The sequence below is a fragment of the Dermochelys coriacea genome, chromosome 16 (genome assembly GCF_009764565.3).
Source record: "Dermochelys coriacea isolate rDerCor1 chromosome 16, rDerCor1.pri.v4, whole genome shotgun sequence".
Classification (NCBI taxonomy): domain Eukaryota; kingdom Metazoa; phylum Chordata; order Testudines; family Dermochelyidae; genus Dermochelys; species Dermochelys coriacea.
Genome location: NC_050083.1, coordinates 9,819,365 through 9,847,001, shown reverse-complemented (window position 1 = coordinate 9,847,001; position 27,637 = coordinate 9,819,365). Strand labels below are relative to the sequence as shown.

At 47.6% G+C, this 27,637-nt stretch overlaps 1 protein-coding gene across 2 annotated transcripts in view; it reads left to right on the top strand.

The window, feature by feature from the left end:
* Nucleotides 1-27,637, top strand: part of ASTN2 (astrotactin 2) — a 628,164-nt gene that overhangs the window by 177,627 nt on the left and 422,900 nt on the right. For both annotated transcript variants that reach the window (XM_038374351.2, XM_043498583.1), the window contains exons 4-5: nucleotides 1,404-1,553; nucleotides 20,895-21,002. In XM_038374351.2, the coding sequence (XP_038230279.1) occupies nucleotides 1,404-1,553; nucleotides 20,895-21,002 (258 nt within the window). The remainder of the gene's footprint in view (nucleotides 1-1,403; nucleotides 1,554-20,894; nucleotides 21,003-27,637) is intronic.

Genomic DNA, 27,637 nt, shown 5'->3' with positions numbered 1-27,637 from the left:
ACAGAACATGTAATCCTCAAGTGATCCATCCCCTGTTGCTGATCCCCTGGCAGAGGTTAGGGACACCATCCCTGCCCATCTTAGCTAATAGCCATTGATGGACCTATCCTCCAGGAACTTAACAGTGCTCCCAAAATAGGTGGGTAGAAGGTGGGGCCATGATGACATCCCTCCTGCAGAATTGGTTGGGCCCCGACAGGGGCATGAGCTGTTCCTTTGCAGCAGGCATATCCCTCTGGAGTCAGGTTTCAGAGTAGCAGCCATGTTAGTCTGTATTCGCAAAAAGAAAAGGAGTACTTGTGGCACCTTAGAGACTAACAAATTTATTAGAGCATAAGCTTTCGTGGGCTACAGCTCACTTCATCGGATGCATTTGGTGGAAAAAACAGAGGAGAGATTTATATACACACACACACACACACAAAGAACATGAAACAATGGGTTTATCATACACGCTGTAAGGAGAGTGATCACTTAAGATAAGCCATCACCAGCAGCAGGGGGGGAAAGGAGGAAAACCTTTCATGGTGACAAGCAAGGTAGGCTAATTCCAGCAGTTAACAAGAATATCAGAGGAACGGTGGGGTGGGGGGGAGAAATAACATGGGGAAATAGTTTTACTTTGTGTAATGACTCATCCATTCCCAGTCTCTATTCAAGCCTAAGTTAATTGTATCCAGTTTGCAAATTAATTCCAATTCAGCAGTCTCTCGTTGGAGTCTGTTTTTGAAGCTTTTTTGTTGAAGGATAGCCACTCTTAGGTCTGTGATCGAGTGACCAGAGAGATTGAAGTGTTCTCCAACTGGTTTTTGAATGTTATAATTCTTGACGTCTGATTTGTGCCCATTCATTCTTTTACGTAGAGACTGTCCAGTTTGGCCAATGTACATGGCGGAGGGGCATTGCCATTGTTTCGTGTTCTCTGTGTGTGTGTATATAAATCTCTCCTCTGTTTTTTCCACCAAATGCATCCGATGAAGTGAGCTGTAGCTCACGAAAGCTTATGCTCTAATAAATTTGTTAGTCTCTAAGGTGCCACAAGTACTCCTTTCCCTCTGGAGTCAGGCACATTGGAAGTGTCTTGCAGCCCTGCTGGGGAATGTGGCTGCAGGACGCTCCCAATGCAGGTGTGTGCCTGAGAAGTGCAATGAATGGCCTGAAATGACTGAAAGGGTTTCAGTCTCGTGCCCCTTGTCTGCATTGGGAAGCCCTGCTCGCCTGTCTGGCGTGAGGTGACTTGACAGACCTGAGCCTTTGTTTCCAAATGACCAGTGCTGCCCACTGCCTCGGCTCTGCAGGGCTCCGGGTGGGCGGGTGCCCCAGTGGCTAGCATGGTTTAGGAAGCGCCTCAGCGCTCGATGTCCACTCGTCTTTTAACCTTCACCCCCTTGCCCACATTGTAGCCGCTGAGGCGACACAGGAGACGGTGGAGTCCCTGATGCAGAAGTTCAAGGAGAGTTTCCGCACCAACACGCCCATTGAGATCGGCCAGCTCCAGCCGGCCCTGCGCAGCACGTCGATGGGGAGACGGAAACGCAGGAGCAGACCCCGAGGTAGGAAACCCCCCTTTTGGAGTGATGTCACACTTCTTTTTCCTGTACCATTGAACCGGTCATGAGTACGGAGGCCGTTGCTACCCAGAAGCCAATGCACGAGCCTATGGCAAGCCAGGACTTGCTGCACAGGGCTCTGCTGGGGCTCTCTGCTCACTTGACCACATAAACTTAGAGGTGTCACAAAGTCCCTCCTTAGCTTGATGGAGGAGATGCAGCGCCCTGAGAGGATGTGCCTCAGATTGTAACAGGCAGTTGGGGTGGTGGTGCTTGTCACAAATCTGATTTATTCTGGGTCTGATCCTGATTGATGCTGAATGTTCCTTCCAACTCGATGAGCACTTCCAACTCTTGAAGTTGGCAGAAGCTGAGGGCACCTAGCCCCTCTCAGAATTAGGCCTATAATGTTAGTCCTTAAAGTTATGATCCCCACGGACCTAGCCGGATGGAGGAAAGGGAGTTGCAGGTAAATGAAATTCAGATTTTGTGCAAATCTTTTTGCTGTTTGGAGGCAAAATGGATTTCTGATCACCCAAAATTCACATCCTCGGATTTCCTCTGTGTTGCACAATTGCCAATCTTTGACCTATAGAAATAAAAGAGGAAAAATAGGGACATGCCACATAGCTCCACTGGACTAGATTAGCTGGGGAGATGGCTTCAGACAGACTGGGGGAAAGTTTTTGATTGTTTTGTTTTAGAATAATGGTGTGAGAATTATTGTGTACAATGTAGCATGTTTATATGGATTTCAAAGCGTAATACAACATGGCCTGACAGTATGGTTTGGTTTGTGGCACTGTTTGTTTGTCATGCCCCCCACACCCCTTCACAAAATGTTCTAGATTTTGACTGATTGTGATCCTGCTCTTAGAACTTGTCAGTAGGGGGTAGGGTTATACTCAACAGGAGGGGGCGATGTTGCTCTTCATTGTGGGTATTGTGTAGCACTGATGTAGGTTCCTAGTTACTTTGCATTGTGGGCCTTGTACATTACCACACATACAGTTGGTGCCCAGCTGCTAATAACCCAGTGGCAGAACATTAATGCCCAGAGAAGTCACACGGCCCTTCATGCATTAGCATCTGGCTATTTACTAACTTGGAATGAAATGTCAAAATCTCAAATTTTTGCAAACCAAAAATCCGAATACAACTTTGGCTCTGGTCCATTGAAATGTTTTGTTTCAATAAGTTTGAAACACTTTGTTTCAACTTCAACCATTTAAATGTTTTTGTTTTTAAATATATATAATTTGCTTCAATTTCCAAACCAAACATCATTTTGAACCAGAAAACGTCAGTTTTAATTTAGAAAATGTAAAAACAAACATTCGGACAGTTTTGAAACTTCAGGTTTTTTTTTCATGTAAAGAAATCCTTCAAAATGGACCCTGGCCTGCAGAAAACTTCTGGTTTAGATGGATCAGTGGTTTCCTACCAAAAAACCCCCAACAAGTTGTCCGAAGTTCTCAACCCGCTCTGTTCCCAGAACCCCGCTCCAATTCCCATGGTGCTTCAAAGGATTCCTGGCTCCTACCGGTACTGCAGTTGCCGCATGTGATAGCAGCTTGCGCAGACATACGTGAGCTAGCTGTAATCTAGCTACTTTGGGTATTGGAGCAATGCGCTTTTCAGAGCAGGCTGCCCCCCAAAGTAATTACCCAGAGTTCCAGGTTGGCTTGTACAGGCCACGCTGAAACACGTGCTGCCCTGGCTTCCCTACTTTGGTACCCATGTTAGTTAGAGTTGGTTGGCTGTGTCAGCCCATGATTGCAGTATAGACATACCCTTGGAGAAGTGACATGCTCGCTCTGTGTCCCAGTGTGTGCTGGGAGCAGAGGAGATCAGAGCTTCTGGGAGCAAGGCACCTCTTTCCTGCTAGGAGGGTGGGGTCAGTCTTTGGGAAAGCTTGCCCTGCAGGGACCGTCAGTGGGCTAGCAGGGTGTGAGGTACAGCCGGCCCCCTCTCGGGGTCAGACCCTGCTCTGCAGCGAGAGGGTCTGGGTGTGCAGTAGGAACGTGGTGAGTCAGTGCCAATCCCTCCTTCAGCTTATTAAGGAGAGGTTCTGTTAGTGCAGCAACAAAAAGTATTGTGCTGTCTTTCTGGTGAGAACTTTTCCTGGTGAGAACTACAGTGATGGCTGACTCCATTCGCCTCAGGCCATTCTCCACACCGGTCCCGGCAGGCCAGACCTACTGCGACCCTGGAACTGTCAGAGATGTTGTTTGCTGTCTGGATTCCCCTTCAGGCTCTGCAGGGTGCGATGGGCAGCATGGTCTCATTTGCAGCTGGCATTCTGGCACCATGCAGAGAACACATGGCATCTTTGCGCTTCATTAACCCACTTGCCTCGCCGTGGGGGCCTTCAGCCTTTCTGGAGAAGGTGACTCCGCAGCGAAAAGATCCTGGGCCTGGCTTTCCTACCGGCCATTAAGACCTCAGTGCTCCGAACTTCCTCCTCTAGCCCTCCCTCCCACACCTTTCTAGTGTCTCTGCTTCCCGCCTAGCCATACATCAACCCTGTACAGTACAGCACTCCCGCCACACCGTGCCAGCCGCTCAGTAATTCCCCTACAGAGGAGACGAGACCGGCTGGGCTGTAATGAATGTAAAGGGGGTTCTTTACTTAGGCTGCTGGACATGGAAAAATCCCTATGGCTCTCCAGCTCCCATACTGCCTAACTCAGCTTGTGCTGCTTAGTGTAACACTCTCATAAAGTATTTATGTCCGCCTCCAGTAGCTAGTTTGCCCAGAGGATAATAGCCTGACAGTGCTGCCAGCTAAAGGAGTTCCTCTTTTAACTCACATAGTTGAAATGTGTGGCTTGGTTCTGAAGTTCCAGTGTTCGAACTGTGCTGATGGATGGCAGGGAGAGGGGGGTCATTTTATGACTTTAACACAGAGAACTTCCCTTGATTTAAGCAGCTATGGTATGCTTTTTCATGTGGGTGCCTACAGCAGTGTGGGTCGGCTGCACGGCTGTTTCTGCAGCAATGTTGGGAAGCCTGGGGAAAAATGCTTTCCTCTCTGTTTACTGTAGGTTTTGTTTTTCACTTATTTATGAGCCTGAAATGTGATCTTTTATTCTGGGTACATTTTCCTGTGGTAGATGACTGGAGAGGGCTTTTTTTATTTGTTGTTGTTGTTTATAGCTTTGGCCATAAATTATTCACTTAGTGTGAAGAAAATATTCTGACTCTTTAACTGGTTTAAATTATTTGGTTTAGTCTGTTGTGGTTACTCAAATATGCATCTCTGTATTTCAGAGAAAGGCGAAAGTGGGTGACTTTGGGGGTCAGACAGGCTGCCCTGTGAGATTCCTCCCCTCCACCAAACATTACCTTTTTTCTCCTTTTAAAGACCTTGATTGGGAGACGTTTTCTAGTCACCAAGCTGAGCCATTCCATAATGCTCTCCACCAGTGCTGGTCTTTGGGTGGCCAGAGGTGTTCCTCAACCAACCTAAAGTGCTGCTCAGAACCCTGGGATGCTTTCCCAGCACCCATCAGCCCAGGAGCGAGGTCCCTGAATCCAGATCTCCTGGATAGACTGTCACCCACTTTCTAATGGCTCTCCTCTGCCCTGTGACCATCTGACTACTTGGACTCGCGAAGAGATGTCAGCAGCCTAACACTGTTTGCCTTTAGGAAAATGTTCCTTGTATTAAGCCTAATGCTTCCTTTTCTTAATCTCCCCACGTTACTCCTAGTGAAAACCCCGGCAGCCCTCCCTAACTAGTAACCTCCCACGCAGAGGGTCTGGTAGTTGGCCATTCTTGCGACTTGACGGCTGTTGGGCCTGCTAGAGCAATGTGGGAGAAATGCCCAGCAGGCATTAGCTTGAGATCTCCCAGACTCTTCCATTCGCGCTTCCCTCAAAGGAAACAAATAATCCTCTGCTGGACTGTTCGGTTCCCTCATCCACCCCTCTTTCCCAGACATGTGCCTTCTGAATGCTCGTGCTGAGGAATGATGGACGCTGGAGAGCGGGACATGCTTGTGATCTTGGCCTTGGCAGGGGGTTTCAAACTGAACCCTTCCTCTTTGCTTTTCCAGTTCAGGACCCACTCATGCTACCTCCCATAATAACATCTCCTCACACTCTCACCAGGAAACCTTCACATTCCTCTATGGAGAGAGACCTGAGCCATGCAGAATCAAAGCCCTACTCCTATGAAAATTGCCATGACCACGTGTGGTCAGAACCTTGGTTTTGTGTCTCCAGTAATTGATGGCTCCATCAGTATCACAGCACCCCTTACCCCAAACTCAATCTTCTCTAGAGGAGTCTGGTGTAGGGCTTTTCTCTCATTAGTCCTGCTGCCTCTGGCTTAAGCCAGCCTGTGAAAAGCAGGCTGATTTGGAACCGGAGCTCATAGCTGCTTTGTCAATAAATCTTCCCTGATGTGCTTTTCATAGTATTTTGCTTTCCTGAAAGTGTCTGTCTCCTTCAGGGCATTTGGGTGCACATCTGAAATATGTTGGGTTTCTTATTTCAGCAGCAGGCAGTGCCTGGCCCAGCAGTGCAAAACAGGTCCTTACAAACCCATACCTTGGAGGGGAGTCTGGTCTCAGGTGGTGCCAGGTGATGGGGGAAAGGTGGGGAGGAAAGGTTAATCAGTCCTCTGGATATCTTCCTGAGCTTGAGTTTAATTTCTCCTGGTGACACTGAGATGGTTGCAGCAGGCTAGAGTCATAAATCTCTCTGCTGTTAAAAAAAGGGACCTTTCTAGGCCAGCAGAACCCAGGAATATGCCTGGTACTTGTGCTTCTGTGCGTGTCAGCACGGGTTGTTCAGAAAACCATGTCGGTCTTCAAACTCTCCCCTGCTCTCCACTCCTTGAGGGGCTGGCTCAGTTCACAGTGGGTAGGTGGGATTTGCTCTCGGTGTGTGCACTCCGCATCTGTCTTCCTCTGTCTCATTTGTTAGGGTGGAGGATTCTTGGGGACCAAGCTGAACCATTCCATAAGGCGAGCTCTCCTCGGCAGGAAGGATAAAATCCACTCGGAAATGGGGTCCGCGGAACAAGGCCGAAACAGCTAAAAGAGGAGAGAGGTGCATGGAAAGCGTGGTCAGAGATGAGATTGGGGCTGGGAGTAGGGGCTACTGAGTTCTATTACGATGGTCACTGATGCTCTGTGACCTTGGACAACTCACTCAGTTGCCCCATCCATAAAGACAGAATGATGCTTCTCTCAGAAGGGTGCTTTGGGGCTTAATTTGTGGGTATTAAGGAGGTGCTTTGCGATCTTTGGGTGGGAGGCAGAGTGTTCTTCTGAGACTCTCTCCTTTCATGGGAAGGGCTTTGTATAGAATGTCTCCTAGTGCCTTCTTGTCTGACTCCAACGGGTAACTCTCTTGGGCGCTTTCTGCTCTCCTCCAGGGAGGAGGAAACGTAGACCTTATCACCTGTGCTCTCGCCACCTTCTGTGACTTCATTTCCTCCAGGTCATCTCCATGCTGCACAGTCCCCCTAAGCCTTCCCTCTCATCACGGCACATGCTCTCGGGTTCAATAGGGATGCTAGTAGGTTCAGTAGCATGCTGCCTTAGTTATTCAGAATGTAATCCCCTCTCCCCGGCCCCCCCTGTGATTTTTTCAAAAGTGACTAGTGATCTTGAGCCCAGGTTGAGACACCTTCAAGAGGCCTGATTTTTCAGTAAAGAGCTGAGCACCCACCCATGGAAAATCAAATCCCTTTATGGCACCTCAGATTGAACTCCCCAAAACTTCATGCACCTAGTTGTTTGTGAAAACCTTGGCCAGGAGCTCTGTGATGCTGCTGCAACCAGGCATGTCTTTTCCTGTTCATTTCTCAGCTCCTCTCCCATTTTGGAAGTTTTCTGTTTTTATGGCTTGCGTTTAATTGCTCCTCTGGTGCGATAGCAATTGGAACACTATTGAACATTAAGGTTAAATGATGATATCACCACTCACTATGTTTGCATTTTACATGCATTTGCCAACACAAACCCTTCGCCTCATTAATCCTTTGCAATCCAATTTTTTTTCTTCCCCTAAATGAAATTGTCCGTTTGGGATGCATTTATTTCCTTTTAACAGCCGCATGACAATTCCGCTGATGGAGTTTGCATCCAACTTTGTTACTGGGTAGTGTCAACTTGGCCTGACGGATGTGTGTGTGTGTAATTATTTTCTCGCAGTTTGATTTAATTAATGCTTAACCTCATCAGAGTCCTACAGCTGGAGTGCTCTCTCTACAGGAACGCTAGCAGCAGAAGGATTGCCTTTTTTCCCGAGAACCTCTGAGCACCTGGCTTTAAAAAATTCAGCAACAACCATCACCGTCCCACTCAAGGAAAAACAAATGGCAAATAAACCTCCCTGGCTTTGCTTCCCCACACTAACTGGGTTTAAATGAAAAGGAGTACTTGTGGCACCTTAGAGACTAACATAAATTGAGAGTGTGTGGCACAAGCTGTCAGCATAGTCTCTGTTAGTCTCTAAGGTGCCACAAGTACTCCTTTTCTTTTTTGTGAACACAGACTAACACGGCTGCTACTCTGAAACCTGCGTTTAAATGGTTGCCATTGTATCTGATTTTTCGCTAAGTGTTTCTAACAGCTACGGGAAAGGTCATCTTTCTCTGAGAACATTTGACTTAAAAATAAAAAAGTCTTTTCCATTTATAGTATAACCTAACTTTATTTTGAATAATACCATTTTCATACAAACTCTCTTCCGAAACACTTCTCTAAATGTGTGACACTTGATAGTTAATAAACAGGAGAGAGGAAAATGGAGGTATAGGCACAGAAGCGGGTGGGATGCGGAAAGGACACCTTGACTGAGGTTTGTAGGTGGGGAGCTGGCTAGACAGGCAGGTTGCAGCGGGGCTGTTCTAAATAGTGTAGTTGCAGGAGAGAAGGCTCTTGTGCATCGGGAGTGTGGCCTAATGAACAGGGCAGTGTGCTAGGAGATCTATATGCTATGACCAACTCTGTTACTGTCCTGCTGTGTGACCTTGGGCAAATCATTTAACTTTCTATGCCTCAGTTTCCCCATCTATAAAACAGAGGTAATGCTCTTAATCTTCTTTTGTAAAGTGCTTTGAGTGCTGTGGACTGAAGAGGTTGTGTAAGAGCTAAGTATTTGTACTATTGATTGGGAGAAAGAACAAAGGGGAGTTGAGTAAAGCCTGGGTCTTGAGGGGTCATCTGAGGCAAATCCATGGCAGGTTATAACTAGAGCTGGGCATAGTTCGTGGTGGTGGTTTTTTATGGTTATTTTTTCCAGAGAACAATGCAGACTTGGGTCGATCAGAACATTTTGTGAATTTTCCAAATTGTGTTAAGGGGGTGCCAAGTAAAACTCCAAATTTTGGGGGGGGGAATCGAAACATTTCATTTCAGCATTTTTGAAATGTTTCTAACTTTTTTATTCAAAAGCGCTTTTCATTTTGAAATTTCCTTCAAGTTTATTTAAAAATGTAAAAAAACCCAAAACACACAAAAGGCTCAAAATCAAATGTTTCATTCAACATACAGATTCTCTTCCCCCCCCCCCAACTTTTTGATTCATCAGTTTTTTTTTTTTAAATGTTTGAGGTAAAACTGAAACAATTTTTGTCCACTATTTCCCCCCGCCTTAAAAAAAACCCCCAAACTGTCAGCAAACTGAAAAAATCAGTTATTTGCACAACTCTAGTTACAGCCACAGAGATGAGGCTCACTGCTGAGATGAATAAGGAGCTGACAAAGGTGTTTGAGGCTTGGAATGTGGGGGGAGTTAATCCGGTTACATTCGTAGGTCACATTTTTCAATGACAGTGGTTGGTAAGTAGCATGGACCCCTGTGACTATTGTTTAAATATCAATAGGAAAATATCATGTTTACATCTAGGTGTAAAGCTCCCAATGTGTTTGATTATTAGTCTATAGTGTCTATTTGAAGGGCATCTGTTAATCGATATCCTAAATGGATCAGCCTCTGGCTGGGTTCGCCTAGCTCTCTTTTTCAGTCTGCCTGTGTAGGTGGTCGCGCTATCAATGCTCCAGTACGATCATTCCCTTTCTCTTGCTTTTCCAGCCAGCTCCATTTTTACTTTACATTTGTATGGCACCTTTCAACACAGTGTATCCCAAAGCCCTTTGCTGACTATGGACTGTGTTCCCAGGAAGTGCTGGGCACCCATGACGCCCATTTAGATTCACCTTCTACTGAAATGCAGCCTGCTCTGGGGTGGAACACAGCAGCTGCAGTTAACAGAACACGCCCATCTCCTCTACAGTGGTTTAAAACAGGAAGTGAAGAATGCCATATTCAACTGGAAACACAGCAGGTGATTTGAGGATACAGACTGTACTTGGAGTGCAGCTGAAACCTGGAACTCAATGCCCCCTGCAGGGAAGGAGCATGACGTAGTGGTTAGAGCCCAGGACTGGGAGACAGGAAAATATGCCTTTTGGATTGGGTGACAATATTCAAATAGGGGTGTATGGCGCCCTCTATTGGGACAGATGGTTAAAACCAGCAGAACGGGTCAGAAGTTTTTTTAAGGCATGAGAACTGACAATCTAACAAAAAACAAATCAAAGTGGAAGCTGCTTAAGGCAGCTGAGGGATTCCAGCCTCTGAACATAAAGCTGTTGGTGGATAAAAGCCAGCACTGAAATATGGTGCTTATCTAAACTGCCAAAGGTAAATAAAGAGGTTCAATGAGCATTTTTCCTTTTTAAAATAAATAAGTGATTAATAGATCCTGCTGCCCAGCAGATAATTTACTGTTGATCAGGGTTGTCTTAATGCATCTAGAGGTCTCTACTGCACCATAATTTACCAGAAGTTACTGGTGCACCGGCTAGGAGGGGAAATTGGAAACCCAGAAGGAAATGAAAGGAGCATTGCAGCTTTCTCAAATCTGCTTCCCTCGAGTACCTGCTTCTCCAGGTACCTAACCCCCCTTGGCTTCCCATCCCCACCAAAGCTGGACTGGACATACTGCAGAGCACAATGTGTTGGGGAAGCCTCATTGGTCTGTCTGTGTGAAGTCAGGGGTTGGAATTTCTAAATCAGCCTGGTTTTGGAGGGCAGGTTCCTGGATCCTGCTTCCAAATGCTCCATATGAGCTAGATGTGGCGGGGGGGGGGGGCATGCCTGACCCTGGCAGCTTGTCCCCTGGCACAACCTCAGTCAGACAGGAGACAGTTCCTGCTCTGAGGACTGACTCCTTTGGAAGGCACCCTAAATATATGCCAAAGCAACCTCCTGTTGGCCAAGGTTTAAAAAAAAAAGTTAAATTGCAGCGTTCTGTTCAACCATTCCAGCCCTCTAACACGGCACCAGGCTCTTCCTGCCAGGTTGTTTGGTAGAAGGGCTTGGCGGTAGTTGGGCTGTTGTCACTGCATGGCTTTGCTTAGGTTCACTTGGTTTGGTGCTAAAGCTTAGAAACTACCTGAGCCTAAACAACAAGAAGCCCTGAATCTACTTCATACACTGGAGACAGGCAGGGGAGATGGTCTAGCTAAGGTACTTCAGATGACACCAGTTGTCATATATACCCTCGTATCTGAGAACTTCACAATCTTTACTGTAGTTATCCTCGCAACAAGCGTTGAGAAAATACTGATTTTTTTTTTCCAGTTTGGTGGTCAAACGAAGAAAAAACAATCACTTTTGTTTTGAATAGAAACTGATTGATATTTTTTTTTCCTCATGGAAAAGAACCCCCCCCCCCAAAAAAAAAAATCCCACAAAATTCTTTTGTGTCAAAACCAAGTGTTCCATGTATTGATTTCAAATGGACATTTGTGAATAGTTTGCATTTTTCAGCAAATTCATTGTGGGGGGAAGTGCCCACTCCTCCTCCCAACACCCCGTGAGGTAGGGCTATTAACCTTATTTTACAGGCAGGGAACTTAAGCATACAACCGTGAAGTGACTTGCCCAAGGTCGCCCAGGAAGTCTGTAGCAGAGCAGGGGATTGAACTCACGTCTTTCAAGTCCCAGGCTAGCACCCTAACCACTGGGCAGTAACTTCCTGTCACTATGGTGGTGAGGGGCTATGGAAATACCATGGGAGATGTTCCTTGGGTGGGATGGGCAGGAGAGATGGAAATTAAAATGTAGTGCCTTGGGCTTAAGGGTGTGTGTGTGTAGGGGGAGTGGAGCTGTGAAGCGATGGCTCGAAAGGGTCCTTGAGCATGGCTTGTGTGTAGGGCCCTCATCACGTGGCATCCCCAGGATGGCCCTGCTCTCATAGGGAGGGCATGTCATTCGCCCAGCCTGGAAGGGAACTTGCAGGGGAGTTGAAGTTGTGTATCTTGGTGCTGAGTGAACAGGCCAGCAAGCTACTAAGTTTCCTTTCCCCTGAACCAGCCCCACCGGCCGGCTATCCAGGAGCCCCTTGTGGGCTGTGCCTTTGATTCCATTGCTTCCTCCTCAGAGTCTTGTTCTGCTCTGTGTTGCAGGTGCCTTTTGAAGCCACCTTCTTTGAAAGTGGAGCGATGCAGAGGCAGCCAGCGGGTGCCTCTGCTCTGCAAGCCATAATGATTGCTGTCCAAGATGGGTCAGGAGGAGAATAGCTTTCATCTCCCTCTCCCTTTCTCCTGGTGATCCTGTATCAAAGGCTAGCTGCAGAAACTCTGCCAAGCTCTGTTAAGCTCTCTCCAGAAGACTAACGATCCCTGGGAGGCTTACCTTTAAAATCTCAAGTTTCATGCTTTTTGTGTTTGGGGCAATGCGGGGATAAAACTCATCATTTTCTTCTGGCAGCTAGAAAAGCTGATGAAGGAGGAGCAACTGGGGGAGGGCGGATTGCCAGAAACAGATGGACTGAGTGTGGTCTGGAGGCTGGAATGTGGAGGACAGGACCGTGTAATGATGCGATGCTAAAATTATTACCAGGCAGGTGTATATTCAGGGTAAATAGGCCAAATCCCCTGAGATGGGATATTAGATGGATAGGATCTGATTTACTATAGAAAACTCTTTCCTGGGTATCTGGCTGGTGAATCTTGCCCATGTGCTCAGGGTTTGGCTGATTGCCATGTTTGGGGTCGGGAGGGAGTTTTCCTCCAGGGCAGATTGGAGAGGCCCTGGAGGTTTTTTTGCCTTCCTCTGTAGCATGGGGCATGGTTGACTGGAGGGAGGCTTCTCTGCTCCTTGAAGTTTTGAACCATGATTTGAGGACTTCAATAGCTCAGACATGGGTGAGGTTTTTCATAGGAGTGGTGGGTGACATTCTGTGGCCTGCGCTGTGCAGGAGGTCGGACTAGATGATCAGAGTGGTCCCTTCTGACCTTAGTATCTATGAATCTATGAATCAGGTGCAATGCCTACAATTAATCTTGCGCAGCACTTCCTATGGTAAGACCCCATTTTCAGTTGTGTAGAACTTTGTTGAGATTTAGCTGGTCGAGCTGAAATGTTCCATGCTGGGTGTCTTCCTCAGACTGAATTTCTCTGGAAACTTTCGGCTGAAATGGCTCTGTCGTTTCCAAGAGTGAGGCGAGGGAAAAATGCATTTGTTTTGCACAGGGTTAAAAAATATTCATACAGCAGTTTGACTGGGACGTGCTAGTGCCCCCTTGCTTTGCAACAGGGACTTGATGTTTGGCAAGGGGATGGCCTGGGGCTGTTTCCATGGGGGCAACAAAAACACCCAAATTTGGCCAAGATCTAAACCTTTGAAAAATCCCAGTTCACACTTGCTCAGCAGAGACTTGTTAGAGTTTGGCAGCCAAATTCTCTGAAGACACCATCTGCAAAAGAGCACGCTCCCTCCTCTCGCACAGCTCCCGTGTGCCAGCCAGACTGTGCATGTGCCATGCCCACAGAGTGACTGAGTGTGAACTATCCTCCTGAGGCTGAGCGGGACTGTCCCGGCAGTTGCTGCTGTGGCACTGGGCACAGGAACGAAGAGCAGGGAGACTCTCTCTCCTGTGCTTTCAGTGTTCCCTCTACCGGCACCCAGGAAACATGGAGGAAGCCGTCTGCCTCAAATGCAGAGGAGACAAGAGCCAGACTGGAGGAAATAGACTGGGACAAGGAGCCTGGGGGTGAACTGGAACTGAGAATTGCTGCAGGTGGGCAGGAAGAGATTGGGACTGGCTGGGGTAAGGAGATTAGGAGTCCACGAGGGGGAGGAACGGGTGCCGGGGGAGGAGAGCCTGAGATTGGACAAGAAGCCTGAGTGAGACTAGCTAGGTGAGGAGCCTGGGACGAAAAGCCAGGAGGTAGACAAAGGACTGGGACAGGCTGAAGGGGATGGGTCAGTCGGGGTCAGGCTTGGTGGCCATTGGATGGAGAGTTCTATGACAACTGGAGCACAGAATGTGGATTGGAACCCACAATCCCTGAGTCTTGCCATTCTTGGAGCTGTTGGCAAATATCTGAAACCCACTGGCAAAGTGTGTCTCATCCCCTTCTAGTGCTGGGCCTCCTAGAGGATGACAACCTTCTACTGCTAGCAGTTCATTAGCCTAAATGGCGGGTCTAAACCTACCAACCCATCTGCTGACCCATGTGGGTGTCAGTGTGTTGCCACATGATGCAGTTAGGTTCCCCCTCCAGTTTGCTTGTTTTTAAACCTAGCAAATTACACATGCAAACTATGTTAAAAAGAATAGTAAGGTTGCAAAGTCAAACACTCAGAAGCGAGAACATGCCAGAACTGTGGTTGCCCATGAAGCTCTAATTCAGCCCCCTTGTGCATCTGCATATTTAAATTATACAGTCTTTGATTACATGACCTGTTGTTTTTTCCTCAAGACCCCTCCCTCATTCACCATCTACATTAATATCTCATTCAAAAACAGCAAGAAACCCTGCCCCGCTTGTCCCTGAGCTGAGATCAGTTTCAGTGAATTAATGAGCTTGTAAATCTGCAAACAGGATTAGAGATAAAAGCACCTTTATTGAGACTTCTGGCTTCTGAGGAGGATTTCAGCAGGGCTGCTTCCAGGTTTCCATGCAACTGGGGGACTCTGCAACCCTGCAATCCATGCTGACTTATTTGCCTGGTTTAATAATTAATGGGACCCAAGTTGTAAAATTTGAATATAGCTCCTATGCACGTGCTAGGGATTCCCCTGGAAGTACCCCAGGTGATGCATCTGTTTCTGCCGGGGCTGGATTAGGGCTTTAGGCTTTAAATAAAGATGATCAATGGATTGTGCCTTGAACTCAGTGGGTGTCTGCAAAGTCTGTTAACACCTGTGTTGCAGGAAGATCTAATCCAAGGCAAAGTTAGTTTGCTCGTTCTTTTTCTCTCCATCTTTCTCCATCCCTGGCCGCTGCGGCTGATGTGGTTCACAGTAATTTAATATTGGTCTGGGTAGCACCTGACCAAGAAAGCTCCTGAGGGGAGAGGACAGCTGGTGCTAGAGTATTGCGAGGAGCCTTTGTTGTGAAGGAGGTGGTGGAGTTTGGGGGTGGCTTGCTGCTCTCTGCTCTTCTCTCCCCTCCCCTGCCCCCCAAGAGGCAGGCTTTAAAAAACAAACAACGCAACCAGAATGCATCTTTCCCCCCCGGCATTTTAAAAATGAAAGCACAGTCTGGACTCTTCTTTCCAAACGCCACTCAGGCCCTGGGGGTACATGAGGGCCTCCAAGGGGAACTTGCAATGTAGTTAATAGACAGGTGGGACATGAGGCCACACCATTAGCTAAGTTCCAACAGGTGCTATGTTTCAGAGTAGCAGCCGTGTTAGTCTGTATTCGCAAAAAGAAGGAGTACTTGTGGCACCTTAGAGACTAACAAATTTATTAGAGCATAAGCTTTCGTGAGCTAGAGCTCACTTCATCGGATGCATTTGGTGGAAAAAACAGAGGGGAGATTGATATACAAGGCACAAGGGAACATGTGATCCCTGCCCTGAGCAATGTCCCCTCTAATTCATGTGCGGAATTAATTTTGTTATGTGCACCAATATGGAGTTGATGTGGGGTGGGGGTGGGGCCAAAGGGTTCAAAGTGTGTGTGTGTGGGGGGGCTCAGGGCTGGGGCAGAGGGTTGGGGTGAGGGGTCTGGTTGGGGGTGTGGACTCTGGGCTGAGGATGAGGGGAGCAGGGCTCAGGACTGGGGCAGAGAGTTGGGGTGCAAGGAGGTGAGGGCTTTGGCTGGGGGTGTGGGCTCTGGGCTGGGGATGAGGGGTTCAGGGTGCAAGAGGGGGCAGAGGGTTGGGAAGGAAGAGGGTGAGGGCTCCGGCTGGGGAAATTGGCTCTGGGCTGGGGCTGTGGATGAGGGGTTTGGTGTGCAGGCTGCCCCAAGCCGCGGTGGGGAGAGTGGACTCCCCCAGCCCTCTCTCACCCCAGACGCACCTGGGCTGGCTGGGAGAGGTGCTTCTCCCTAGCTGCGGCAGCTCCGGAGCTGGGGGAGAGCGTCTCTCCCCGCCTCTCCCGGGCCGTAGCAGGTCCGGGGGCTGGAGCTGCAGGAGAAGCTGGCACCTTCATGCCTTCCCACCACATCCCCCGAATGCCTGCATTGCCCTTGATAGGCTGCTGCATGGCCGTGGAGCTTAGAGGGAACTTAGGCCCTGAGGAGCACACAGCTTAAATAGAGAAGCAGCTCGGGCACCCTGCAGGATCCCAGGGACGGCTCTGCCGCAAGGCAGCTTTAGCCTGGCACTTCCAAAGAAGCTGAAGGGAATTAGTGGTCAACTCCTGTCAAAGTTCAAAGGGATTTGGGTGCCTAACTCCCTTAGGCTCTTTTGTAAACCTCAGCCTGAATTCTTGGGGTGTGAATTTTTGAGGCTGTGGGATGACGTGGATTTGTGGCAGTTACGGGCTTCACAGAAAAATCAGGATGGAAGGAAGGGCCTGGAAGAAAAGAGGAGGGTGGGGAGACCTTCTGGGGTGCACAGAGAGGGAGTTCCAGTTGTAGAGGGTGGCATGGAAGTGGGAGTGTGAGGCTTTGATGGTCTGCAAAGTGAGGAAAGAGATGGTGGAGCTCTGTGCCGAGTCGAACAGGGGAGGCTGAGCTCCGAGGGAATTCTGGGTACCTGATGTTCTGCTAACCGTGGCTGCACTCACGTCACGAATGGGAATTTTCTTGCGACACATTGTGTTTGGAGCCATGAGCCAAGATGACCCCATTCCCAGTAACTCCCTGCATCATCCCATGTGCGCTGCTGAGCGCCGCTGAACCTTATCAACGGAGAATTTTGCATATCGGACGCTTTTTTTCCCAAGTGATTTACTCTGCTTTGTAACTGGTTGCAGTGATTAGAATCTCGTTTCTATTACTCTGCAGTCCCTGTCTCTTCCCCTCCCTCCCCGCCCCTCCATTTAAGAGAAATAAAGGAATCGCTGACGAGGGGCGACTGTCTTGTCTTTAATCAGGTGCTCCCTGTTTTCACTCTATCAGCTGCTTGTGCTCAGATAAATCCAGCTCATATGCAAGGATCTGTCTCATCTGCCTGGGGCAGCCCACTGTCCCTGTCAAAAAAGAATGATGATGGGGGTGGGGGGAAGAAGAGAGGCTGGCAAGATTGGGAGTATGCAAGAAAAACAGGGACAATATAGTGTGCAGTGTTGGTATAGCTGTGTTGGTCAACCCAGGGAAGAGATCCCAAATCCTGAGCTCCTCAGAGCAAGACTTTGGGGCCAATTTAAAAACAAAACAAAACCCAAACTTCTCCCCAGGTGGCTTGGAGTGTGAAGTCAGGTTTATGTGGAGTCTCAGCTGTGCGAAGACTTTGCTTTCCTACAGATGATGTCAACTGACTTTACCCAGACTTGTATCTGGGAGTGTGTTGTGATGGGAAACCTGGAACCGCTGAGTTACTGGGAAGGTAAATTTCCACTCCATCCTTGAAGTTTTAGACAGATCAGAAAGGAATTGCGGAGACATCTCTCTCTCTTGCCTAGCTGTTGCCAGCTGGCTAGCATTTGCCCTTTCTGGGTGGGTTGGGGGAGGCATTTCTTTTCCAGCCTGGGAACCCTGATGTGGGTCTCCCAAGTCCCATATTTATACATCCTGCACAGTTTTAGGTAATCAGCAAATACTGTCACCGGCCTGCCGAAGACACTCAGCCTGAGTAATTTTACATGTCAGCACCATCCATCACAGAGATGCAACCTGCAAACATATGAAAAGCTGCTGACGGGGGCGGAGATGGCTTCTGGCTGTGAAGCTTGCTGGTCAGTCCATTTCCCAGCAAAGAGCGTGGAGAGCATGTTAACCCCTTTCGGGATGTGGCTGCAAAAGGAACACGACCGGACTTGTATTCCTTTCCTGCAAGCCTAAAACCTTGGATTGCTTGGGCTTTGCTACGGCATTTACTCCTGAAAATATCTTGCCAACACAGAGAATGGCCCAAGCAGTAGAGGTGGGAGACCTTGTCTACACTACAGGTTACTTTGGTATAACTTAAGTTGCTCAGGGGCGTGAATAATCCACACCCCTGAGCACCGTAAGTTATACTGACCTTAACTTTGGTGTAGACAGCGCTACGTTGGTGAGAGAGTTTCTCCCGCCAAAGTAGCTACTGCCTCTGGTGGGGGCAAGAGTTATTAAATTAACGAGAGAGCTCTCTCCCATCGGCATAGAGCGTCCCCCCCCACAAGCACTGCATGGCCATAAGTGCTGTGGTGGAGATGTAGCCATAGAGGCTGTTGGTCAGATAACTAGATAACTAGGGTTCACGTGTGCTTCCATTCCCATCTGCATGGGTTCTCGCCGCCCTGAGTTTTGAATCTCACTCTGAATTGAAGCTGCAGAGTCTTACCTGGTTTTGAGCTCCACAAGGAGCCGGGAAGCTGGCAGAGCCCTCACTCAGACCCACGCATCGGCTCAGGCGCTTTCTGTGAGCCTGGGCAAACACTCCGATGTCCCTGGGCTAAGTTTCAAGCTTGGGATGGGACCTGTAACCTCATGAGCTCCACAGGCGTTCAGGTTTCATTGCAGACTTTTTGCGCACAGCTCTCTCAAGCAGCTTTCATCTCAAAGTGCCCTGCTCTTTCCCCAGGGTAAATGCTGGCCCTTCTCGACTAGCCTGGTAGTTGGTGGTGGCATTCCCTGGCGGCATGCCCTTGTAGTTTGGCATTGATCCGCTGTAGGTGCTAACAGTGATTAGGACATGGCAGGAAGGGGATACCGCTCGCCCGCTTTGACGATCTACGTACTTGGTCACAGGGTATTGTTTAAAGCCCTATGCCTTGTTGCCATGAGTGCAGGTGGCAGGAAGCCTCGGAGCAGTTTATATAGCCATTTCCGCATGCTGATAATCCTTTACCATTGCGTTAATACATTCCGATCATTTGCTATCTTTTAGGACCTTAGTGGAAATATTCACCTAGCTCCAGGTAATTAACAGCTGCACTTTAGTGCCCTAAATCACACACTCAATAAAAAATACCAAGCAGCAGGCACCGTTCACTGTGGCGAGAATCATTGCAGCACCCTTAATCGCTCCTGGTGCCTTCTGGGTTGTCTTGGAGCTTTTGAGATCAGTGCCAATACTCAGCTTTCAAACCACCTGCTTTTGAGAGCTTGCCACCCTCCACTTGCATACCCTCCACCCTTTCCTGCCTGTGGGCTGTTTTCAGGATTTGGGAGGTGCCCTTAACAAGCTGAGTCCCGGGAGGATCCCTAATCTGCAGCCACGTGGTGACATTGGCGTCTCATACTATGCACTTTGAGGGTGAGAGGAGCTGGATGGATGGATGGTTGGTTGGTTGTGTTTGTCTGGACACCTGTGTTCAAACCCATTCCTGCTGCACCATGGAAGGAATGACTAATAGGTCATATTCCCTTATTAATACAGCAAACTCTTAGAGGTGCAGCAAGCCCCAAGGGGCCAGTTCTGCATTGTCCAGGGGTCTACTTCCAAACGGCCAGCAGTGTGGCCACAGCAGAGGGCTGTCTTTGTCATCTCCCCTTTAAGGAGCGGGTCCCGTTCTCGGCGCCGGACTCTGGGTGGACTTGACACAGCACCCTCTCCTGGAGGGACTAGATGGCTTAATGGACTGAATGGGATTCCTGATCTTTTGAATTGCATCCATGGTCTGAATGCAACCTAGACTGGTGGAGACCAGACTTGTTCCTATCTGAAGGCTGTTGGGTTCCAATGTGAGATGAGTTGATTTAGTTCCTAGCTGGGGAGTGTTCCCTTCACAATATTTTGCCCTCTACCTTCTCCCCCTTTATTGGCAGTCTTGGCAGAAGCTAAGCTGAATGGGCCAAGTGACCAAGGGCAGAGGCACGTTGGTGAGACTGTGGGGGTGAAGCTGGCACTGCTACTGTCTGTGCCTACGTGCTCTGCTGATCGACAGACACCGGTCTCCAGGGCTGTCCGTTCTGTGCATTTCCCCAGCTCTCTCCCCCTCCCGCACATCACAGTGATTAAGAATTTTACAGGGCAGAAAGTGCACTTTCATTTGCTGGACCCTTGCCAAGAAGTGTGGAAATTGTACTTCAGCATAGAATAAAGGGGGTTTTAAAGCAGTAAAATATTTTGATGGCAGTTCAGAGGGCCACCGTCAACCCCCAGAGGTCTCTTTTCTTTTAATTTTCCATGAGGATTGGCAGACTCGTGCCAAGTCTATTCCTAAATTGATTTTTCTAACTTTTGCTGCTCCTAAATTTTTAAAACCACCGGTGGGGGAAGGGGGGGCTCTGCCTGGTCAAAGGAGTCTGAGTGCATCTGGGCACCCCTAGCTGGGGGATGTAGCAGACCAGTGGATATGTTACCTTTGGGCATGGGCAGGCTCATCTTTCCACGGCTTGTTTTTGTTCTTCGGGAACATCAAAGCAAAGGGGGCAGGTGAAGTCACAGCTCCATTGTTCTTCCCTGCTGTTTGTATTGCGGTAGAGCCTAGAGGCTCCAACGGAGACCACGGCTCCCTAGGCCCACAGCAGAGACAGCTTATGGTCTAGACCCACGCAACAAAGGGAGAGGAAGCAACTTGACCAAGGTCACGCAGCCGGTCGGTGGCAGAGCAGGGAACAGAACCCAGGTCTCCTGACTCTGTTTCATGTCCTATATTCTGGACCACATTGCCTCTCATTCCACCTGCTGGTCTCTGAGGCAGATATGACTCGCTCCATGTGGTTCACTGTGCTTGGGTCCTTAGGAGAGCAGCTTAAACTCAAGGTCCTCACTGCCATGTAGATAGAAAGCTCTTTAGGGCATTTTTGTTCTGTATTTGTACAGGGCCTAGCACACTCTGGGTCCTGATCTATGACTGTGCTCCTAAGTGCTACTGCAATACAAATAACAACACCCGGACTTTAACGATCCCATGTCTTTATTTGGAGAGGCAGGGGTTTAAAGCTGGATAATGATTTCCTGAGTTTTGCTGAGGAGCTCACAGCTAAGTTTTGTGGGTGAGCCCCTAAGATGGCAGTACTGATTTTTCTCCTCACTTCCTTTCAGGTGGAATTGGGTTTGGACGTGCTAAGGGAAACTCTGGCTCAGAGGCAGATGACGAAACCCAGCTGACCTTCTATACCGAGCAGCATAGGAGCCGGAGACAGAGCAAAGGTAAAATAAAAGAACCTGCAGTGACACAGCAGCTGTGAGAGGCAAAAGAAATGAACACTCTAGTTTACCTCCTTTCGCTGCACCCCTAGCTTAAGAGGTCTAAAATAATTTGAATCTCGGTCCATAGGTACAAATCTTCATGCCCAATAGCTAACATCAGCCTATTCATAAAGATTTCCCAGCCTGGGACTATCCCCTGCCAGCTACTCACATGGTGGAGACATTAGCAGTTTCCTAGTGATTATATTAATTGGCTTAGTTGCTTGTTCATGGCTATTCCCTGGTTTCCAATATCAGCCACATTAAAGATTTAGGAAGCACTGATCAGTGACCCCAGCATTTCCTCCTCTTCTTTCCCCTTGATGCACCGGACCCCCAGCATGCTGGAAATGGAGATGGATGGAGCTGATCTTCACAGTTTTGAACAGTATACAGCTAATTGGAAAAACATCCATCACTGAAACACTAAGCTGTAGATCTGAATTAAGGAAAGGGGAGGGATGGGGAAGCATAGCCCTTCAAAAGTCTCCAGCTAAGTACCATTTCCAGTGCATTAAATTGTAACTACAGTGGGTTTTCAGTACAGCATTGCTAAGAGTATCATGGACATTCTGTTTTAAGGCCTTATAGACACTGGGCTTTTCAGCCACTGGCAGCCAGCCACTAGTGTCACTGCACCAATTCATACCTCTGTTGTCAACACACACAAGTGTGATAAGCCACAGCTTGTACTGGGGAAGTTTACTATCAATGGCAGTGGTGCTCAAAATGTCTTCACTAGGGATTTGTGTTGGTAGAGCCGTGCTATTGGTCCTGCCACCCGTGACTGTAATGGTGGCCTTTCCTGAGGATATGTAAGGCTCAATTTCTGCCACTTAAAGTTTCTCAGCAAATTTCCTATTGGACTTGAATTTTCCATGCTTGTTCTCAGCACAAAAGCAATTAAAAAACAAACACAAAATTGAGGTTGAGGCAGGGACTTAATCTCGTAAGTCACATTGTGAGTTAAAAGAGAGAAAAAGTCTCTTCCATGGTTTAAAACTACTTCCTACATTTTTCTCCATTCAAATAACGCCAGGGATCACTTTGTTTCTAAACCTCTGATCTAGTGTGTGTTTAGTCCTCAATAGGGGAAATGGGTGACTTTTTTGTTGCTGCTGTTGCTAAGTCTGAAAACCACCATTAAGAAATAACCAAGTTGGAAAGTGATTTTAAGATTGCACCGATGGCTCTGAATCCGGAATTTGTTTTCCTTGTTAAGCCAAGCAGAGCCAGAGTGCAGCATTCTAGATCAATACCAGAGCCCACCAAACTAAATACAGCTCCATTTATTTCTGTGATTAGGCATTCAGATTAATGCGCATAACATGTTTATTTCAATGTGAAATTACCTCCACACCTACGGTTGGCCCAGTGATTTCACGTTAGAACAAACACACACATTGCAGTTATTTATGTGGAATAGGATTGCGTTCAGGTGTGTTCTTGTATCTTCATTCTTTTAGAAGAAAGGGAAATCCCAATGTTACATAAATTCTCACTGGAATTATACTTGCCCTTTTAAGCACGGAAAGTCAACAAAGGCTTCCCGTGGCAACATTGCCTTAGTCTCGTTAAAGATACAGGCCTCCATTTTGGAAAAGGGGCTAGTGAATTTGGATGCTTCAGTTTTTGCTGTGAAAGGAGTTCTCCCACTTCAAACAGTCGTGTAGAGAACAATCCTGCAATGGCTGGAAGACCAGGAAAATGTTTCAAAAGCATCGAAGTGACTTAGACCCCAAGTCCCATTGATTTTCAAGGAGTCACTTTTAAAAATGGGACTTAGGTTATTAAGTCATTTAGGCACTTTTTTAAAAAAAAAAACATGGGATTCAGTGTTTGTTTCTCAACTAGTGGGTTGTTATCTCTGGGGGAGTGGGTAGGGAAACACACAAGGCAATTGGGGGGTCATGAGTCACTGGAGATTTTATTACAATCTAAAGCAAATAAATTCTTGCTCCTCCTCTCCCTTCCTCTTCAAAGTGTTCTTTGTCTGGTTATTACTTATACTTTAGTATAACAATAAGAGTAAAAAAGGTAAAGGGGGAGGACTGCAAAATTTGTTGAACTCAAATACGGGGTCGCCATCCTGAAAAGATTGAGAAACACTGAGCTAGATGATCTAATAACCCATCTGTCGCTTCAATGGAACCATAAGTCTGGTTTTGCTAGATGCACAAAAGACCTTGTCTATTTCTCCATTAACCAGAGGTTTTTTGGGTTTGTTTTGGTTTTTAAATAAATAAGCTCCCTGGATAAAAACTCCATTGCCTTTCCCTGTTGCTTGGCTAAATTTTACCTTTAACAGAGTCTTGGAAGAAATTTTCCATTATCGTCTTCGCTCCCTTGTGTGAAGAAAGCACTAGCTTAGTGGGAAGTTACAGCATAAAAATAATAATTAGAGCTACAACAAAGATCCATAATTGGACAGGCTCATCATTCTAATAGAGAAGGGTGCAGACTCAGATACAGTTTATTGTTACAATGATGTTCTAATATTGATTCCACTGTGGCTGTGTGTCATTGTAGGTGCAATGGGATAGTCAATGAGTCCAATGAGAGAGATCTTCCCAACAGTTTCTCTCCTGAGACGAGTTTTTGCAGGACAGAGTACAATTACTGAAGCATCGGTGGTGCTTATCAGAGTTGATGTGGTGGGAACTCTACATATGTATGTAATTTGTTAGTTACAGCATGCACAATGACTTCCATTTATGTCTAAATGATCCTGTAAATGCAAGGTCACACATGGATTTTCTTTGTGCTTTGGTCAAGTAAGCTAGTTAGGTGGCTGTACATTATAATTGTTGCAAGTGGCTGCAGGTTGCACACATTAAGGGATGCAGGAGGAATTGTTCGAGGGGCTAGGCCAAAGGGACATAAATAAATTGTCCATAGTTGTTGTTTTTTTTGTGGGTGAGAAGGAGGATATTCCTAATAGTGAGGTCTCTTTGACTGTGAAATAGCCTCTAATGAGAAGGGGTCAAAACCTCCATGCTTGATTGTTTAAAACTGGAATGGACAAAGCATTGAGAATATAACACAGAGAATCAGTCTACATTGGCCAGGAATACAGACTGGTTGATGTAGTGGGAGTCTTCTCTCCAACACCACTTTCTACAAGCCATTACCCTCTGATCCCACTGAGGGTTACCAAAAGAAACTACACCATTTGCTCAAGAAACTCCCTGAAGAAGCACAAGAACAAATTTGCACACACACACCCCTGGAACCCCGACCTGGGGTATTCTATCTGCTACCCAAGATCCATAAACCTGGAAATTCTGGACGCCCCATCATCTCGGCCATTGGCACCCTGACAGCAGGATTGTCTGGGTATGGCCCTATGCTACCAGCACTCCCAGCTATCTTCAAGACACCACTGACTTCCTGAGGAAACTACAATCCATTGGTGATCTTCCTAAAAACACCATCCTGGCCACTATGGATGTAGAAGACTCTACACCAACATTCCACACAAAGATGGACTACAAGCCGTCAGGAACAGTATCCCCAATAATGTCACGGCTAACCTGGTGGCTGAACTTTGTGATTTTGTCCTCACCCATAAGTATTTCACATCTGGGGACAATGTATACCTTCAAATCAGTGGCACTGTGATGGGTACCCGCATGGCCCCACAGTATGCCATTTTTATGGCTGACTTAAAACAACGCTTCCTCAGCTCTCGTCCCCTAATGCCCCTACTCTACTTGCGCTACATTGATGACATCTTCATCATTTGGACCCATGGAAAAGAAGCCCTTGAGGAATTCCACCATGATTTCAACAATTTCCATCCCACCATCAACCTCAGCCTGGACCAGTCCACACAAGCAATCCACTTCCTGGACACTGCGGTGCTAATAAGTGATGGTCACATAAACACCACCCTATATCAGAAACCTACTGACCACTATTCCTACCTACATGCCTCTAGCTTTCATCCAGATCACACCACATGATCCATTGTCTACAGCCAAGCTCTACGATATAACCGCATTTGCTCCAACCCCTCAGACAGAGACAAACACCTACGAGATCTCAATCATGCATTCCTACAACTACAATACCCACCTGCTGAAGTGAAAAAACAGATTGACAGAGCCAAAAGAGTACCCAGAAGTCACCTACTGCATGACAGGCCCAACAAAGAAAATAACAGAACGCCACTAGCCATCACCTTCAGCCCCCAACTAAAACCTCTCCAATGCATCATCAAGGATCTACAGCCTATCCTGAAGGACGACCATCACTCTCACAGATCTTGGGAGACGGGCCAGTCCTTGCTTACAGACAGCCCCCCAACCTGAAGCAAATACTCACCAGCAACCACACACCACACAAAAGAACCACTATCCCAGGAACCTATCCTTGCAACAAAGCCCGTTGCCAACTCTGTCCACATATCTATTTAGGGGACACATCAGCCACACTATCAGAGGCTCGTTCATCTTCGCATCTACCAATGTGATATATGCCATCATGTGCCAACAATGCCCCTCTGCCATGTACATTGGTCAAACTGGACAGTCTCTACATAAAAGAATAAATGGAAACAAATCAGACGTCAAGAATTATAACATTCAAAAACCAGTCGGAGAACACTTCAATCTCTCCGATCACTCGATTACAAACCTGAGAGTGGTTATTCTTCAACAAAAAAACTTTAAAAACAGACTCCAACGAGAGACTGCTGAATTGGAATTAATTTGCAAACTGGATACAATTTAACTTAGGCTTGAATAGAGACTGGGAGTGGATGGGTCATTACACAAAGTACAACTATTTCCCCATGTTATTTCTTCCCACCCCACCCCCCACTGTTCCTCAGATGTTCTTGTCAACTGCTGGAAATGGCCCATCTTGATTATCACCACAAAAGGTTTTCTTCCTCCCCCCCTCCTCCTGCTGGTAATAGCTCATCTTAAGTGATCACTCTCCTTACAGTGTGTATGATAAAACCCATTGTTTCATGTTCTGTGTGTGTATAAATCTCCCCACTGTATTTTGCACTGAATGCATCCGATGAAGTGAGCTGTAGCTCATGAAAGCTTATGCTCAAATAAATTTGTTAGTCTCTAAGGTGCCACAAGTACTCCTTTTTTTTTTTTAAACTAATGTTCCTGTGTCTTTGGAATCACCTTGGAGATGATGGGAAGAAACATGGGGAAACAAAGGAGAATTTTCCCTTGGTCAGTGGTGCAATGTTCCCTTCCAATGTCTGTCTGTCTGCTCAATCCAGTTTGTGGTGGAAACTGGAGGCTGGATGAAGGTGTGGGGTTTGAATCCAGAAAGAACTAAAGCTCAATGCTAATCAGGAGAGGTCCTTGAGGGGCTGGCTAGCACCATCTCTTTGCCCTTGTTGGAGGACACAAGCCCTCTTGTATGAAGCCTATTGGTCATCCTGGCTTGTTGCTGACCATTAGGAATCAAACAGCAGTCACTAGAAGCGCTGTCTTCCACCTTCTTCTGACAATAAAACTGTCCTTTCCTCTCCAGTGAAGACCTGGCCATGGCTGTTCATGTGTTCTTCATCTGCAGGTCAGACTGCTACACAATGCACTGTCCCATCTCCTAACCACACCACTGCACCTCATCCTTTACTGGTGCTCCATGCCTTACCCAGTCCCATTCACTGCCTTGCAAAGCCCTTGGTGGGAACCATGTTATCTCAGACCGGCTTTTTATAGGAACCCTTGGCAGCAGCTATGATCACCTGGTCTGCCATGCTTATAGGAAGCCATAGGCACCAACTCCATGGGTGCTCCGGGGCTGGAACCCCCTTGGGGAAAAAATAGTGGGTGCTCTGCACCCACCGGCAGCCAAGCTCCCTTTATCCCCAAGCGTGCCATGCCCCGCTTCTCCACCTACCTCCCAGAGTTTCCCGCCCGGCTGCCACCAAACAGCTGTTTGGTAGCATTAGCACACTCGGGGATGGGGGGAGGAGTGGTAACATGGCACGGTCAGGGGAGGAGGCAAAGAAGAGGCGGGCCGGGGTGGGGACTTTGAGGAAAGGGTTGGAATTGGGGTGGGGATTCGGTGGGAAGAGGTGGGGCCTCATGTAAGGGGTGGAGTGGGGGTGGGGCAGGAGCAGAGGGAGGGTCGAACACCCATGGGAAAGAGGGGAAGTCAGCACCTATATTGGAAGCCACATACGGACTTAGTGCAGCAGGCAGCAGAGCCTGCTTGTTATTCTACCTAAGCCCTTTAACAGCCTCCCCAAGGAGATGACAGTCTCCCGCTTGCCATCCTACGGTCGCACTGCAAGGCAAGGGTCCTCAGAGAACCGGACAGCAGAAAACCCTCTGGCATCCACAAGCAAACAGCCCGTTATTAGCCTGGAGCAAGCGGAGGGCTAGCATGGTGCTCAAAATCAGAAGTTATGATTAGACTTAGGCTAGGTCAGGGAAGTGGCTGTCTTCCTTTCCCCAATTGTGCATGTTTTAATACTGCACTAGAATACTCCAATGATGGGCATTTTAATAAACCCTTCAAAATGCAATTGCACCATCAAAACCCGCCAGTGCAAGTGCCGGTGCTCCCCTTGGCAGCCTCCGTGGGAGATGCCAAGGAGCAGACGAGCCACAGAAGCG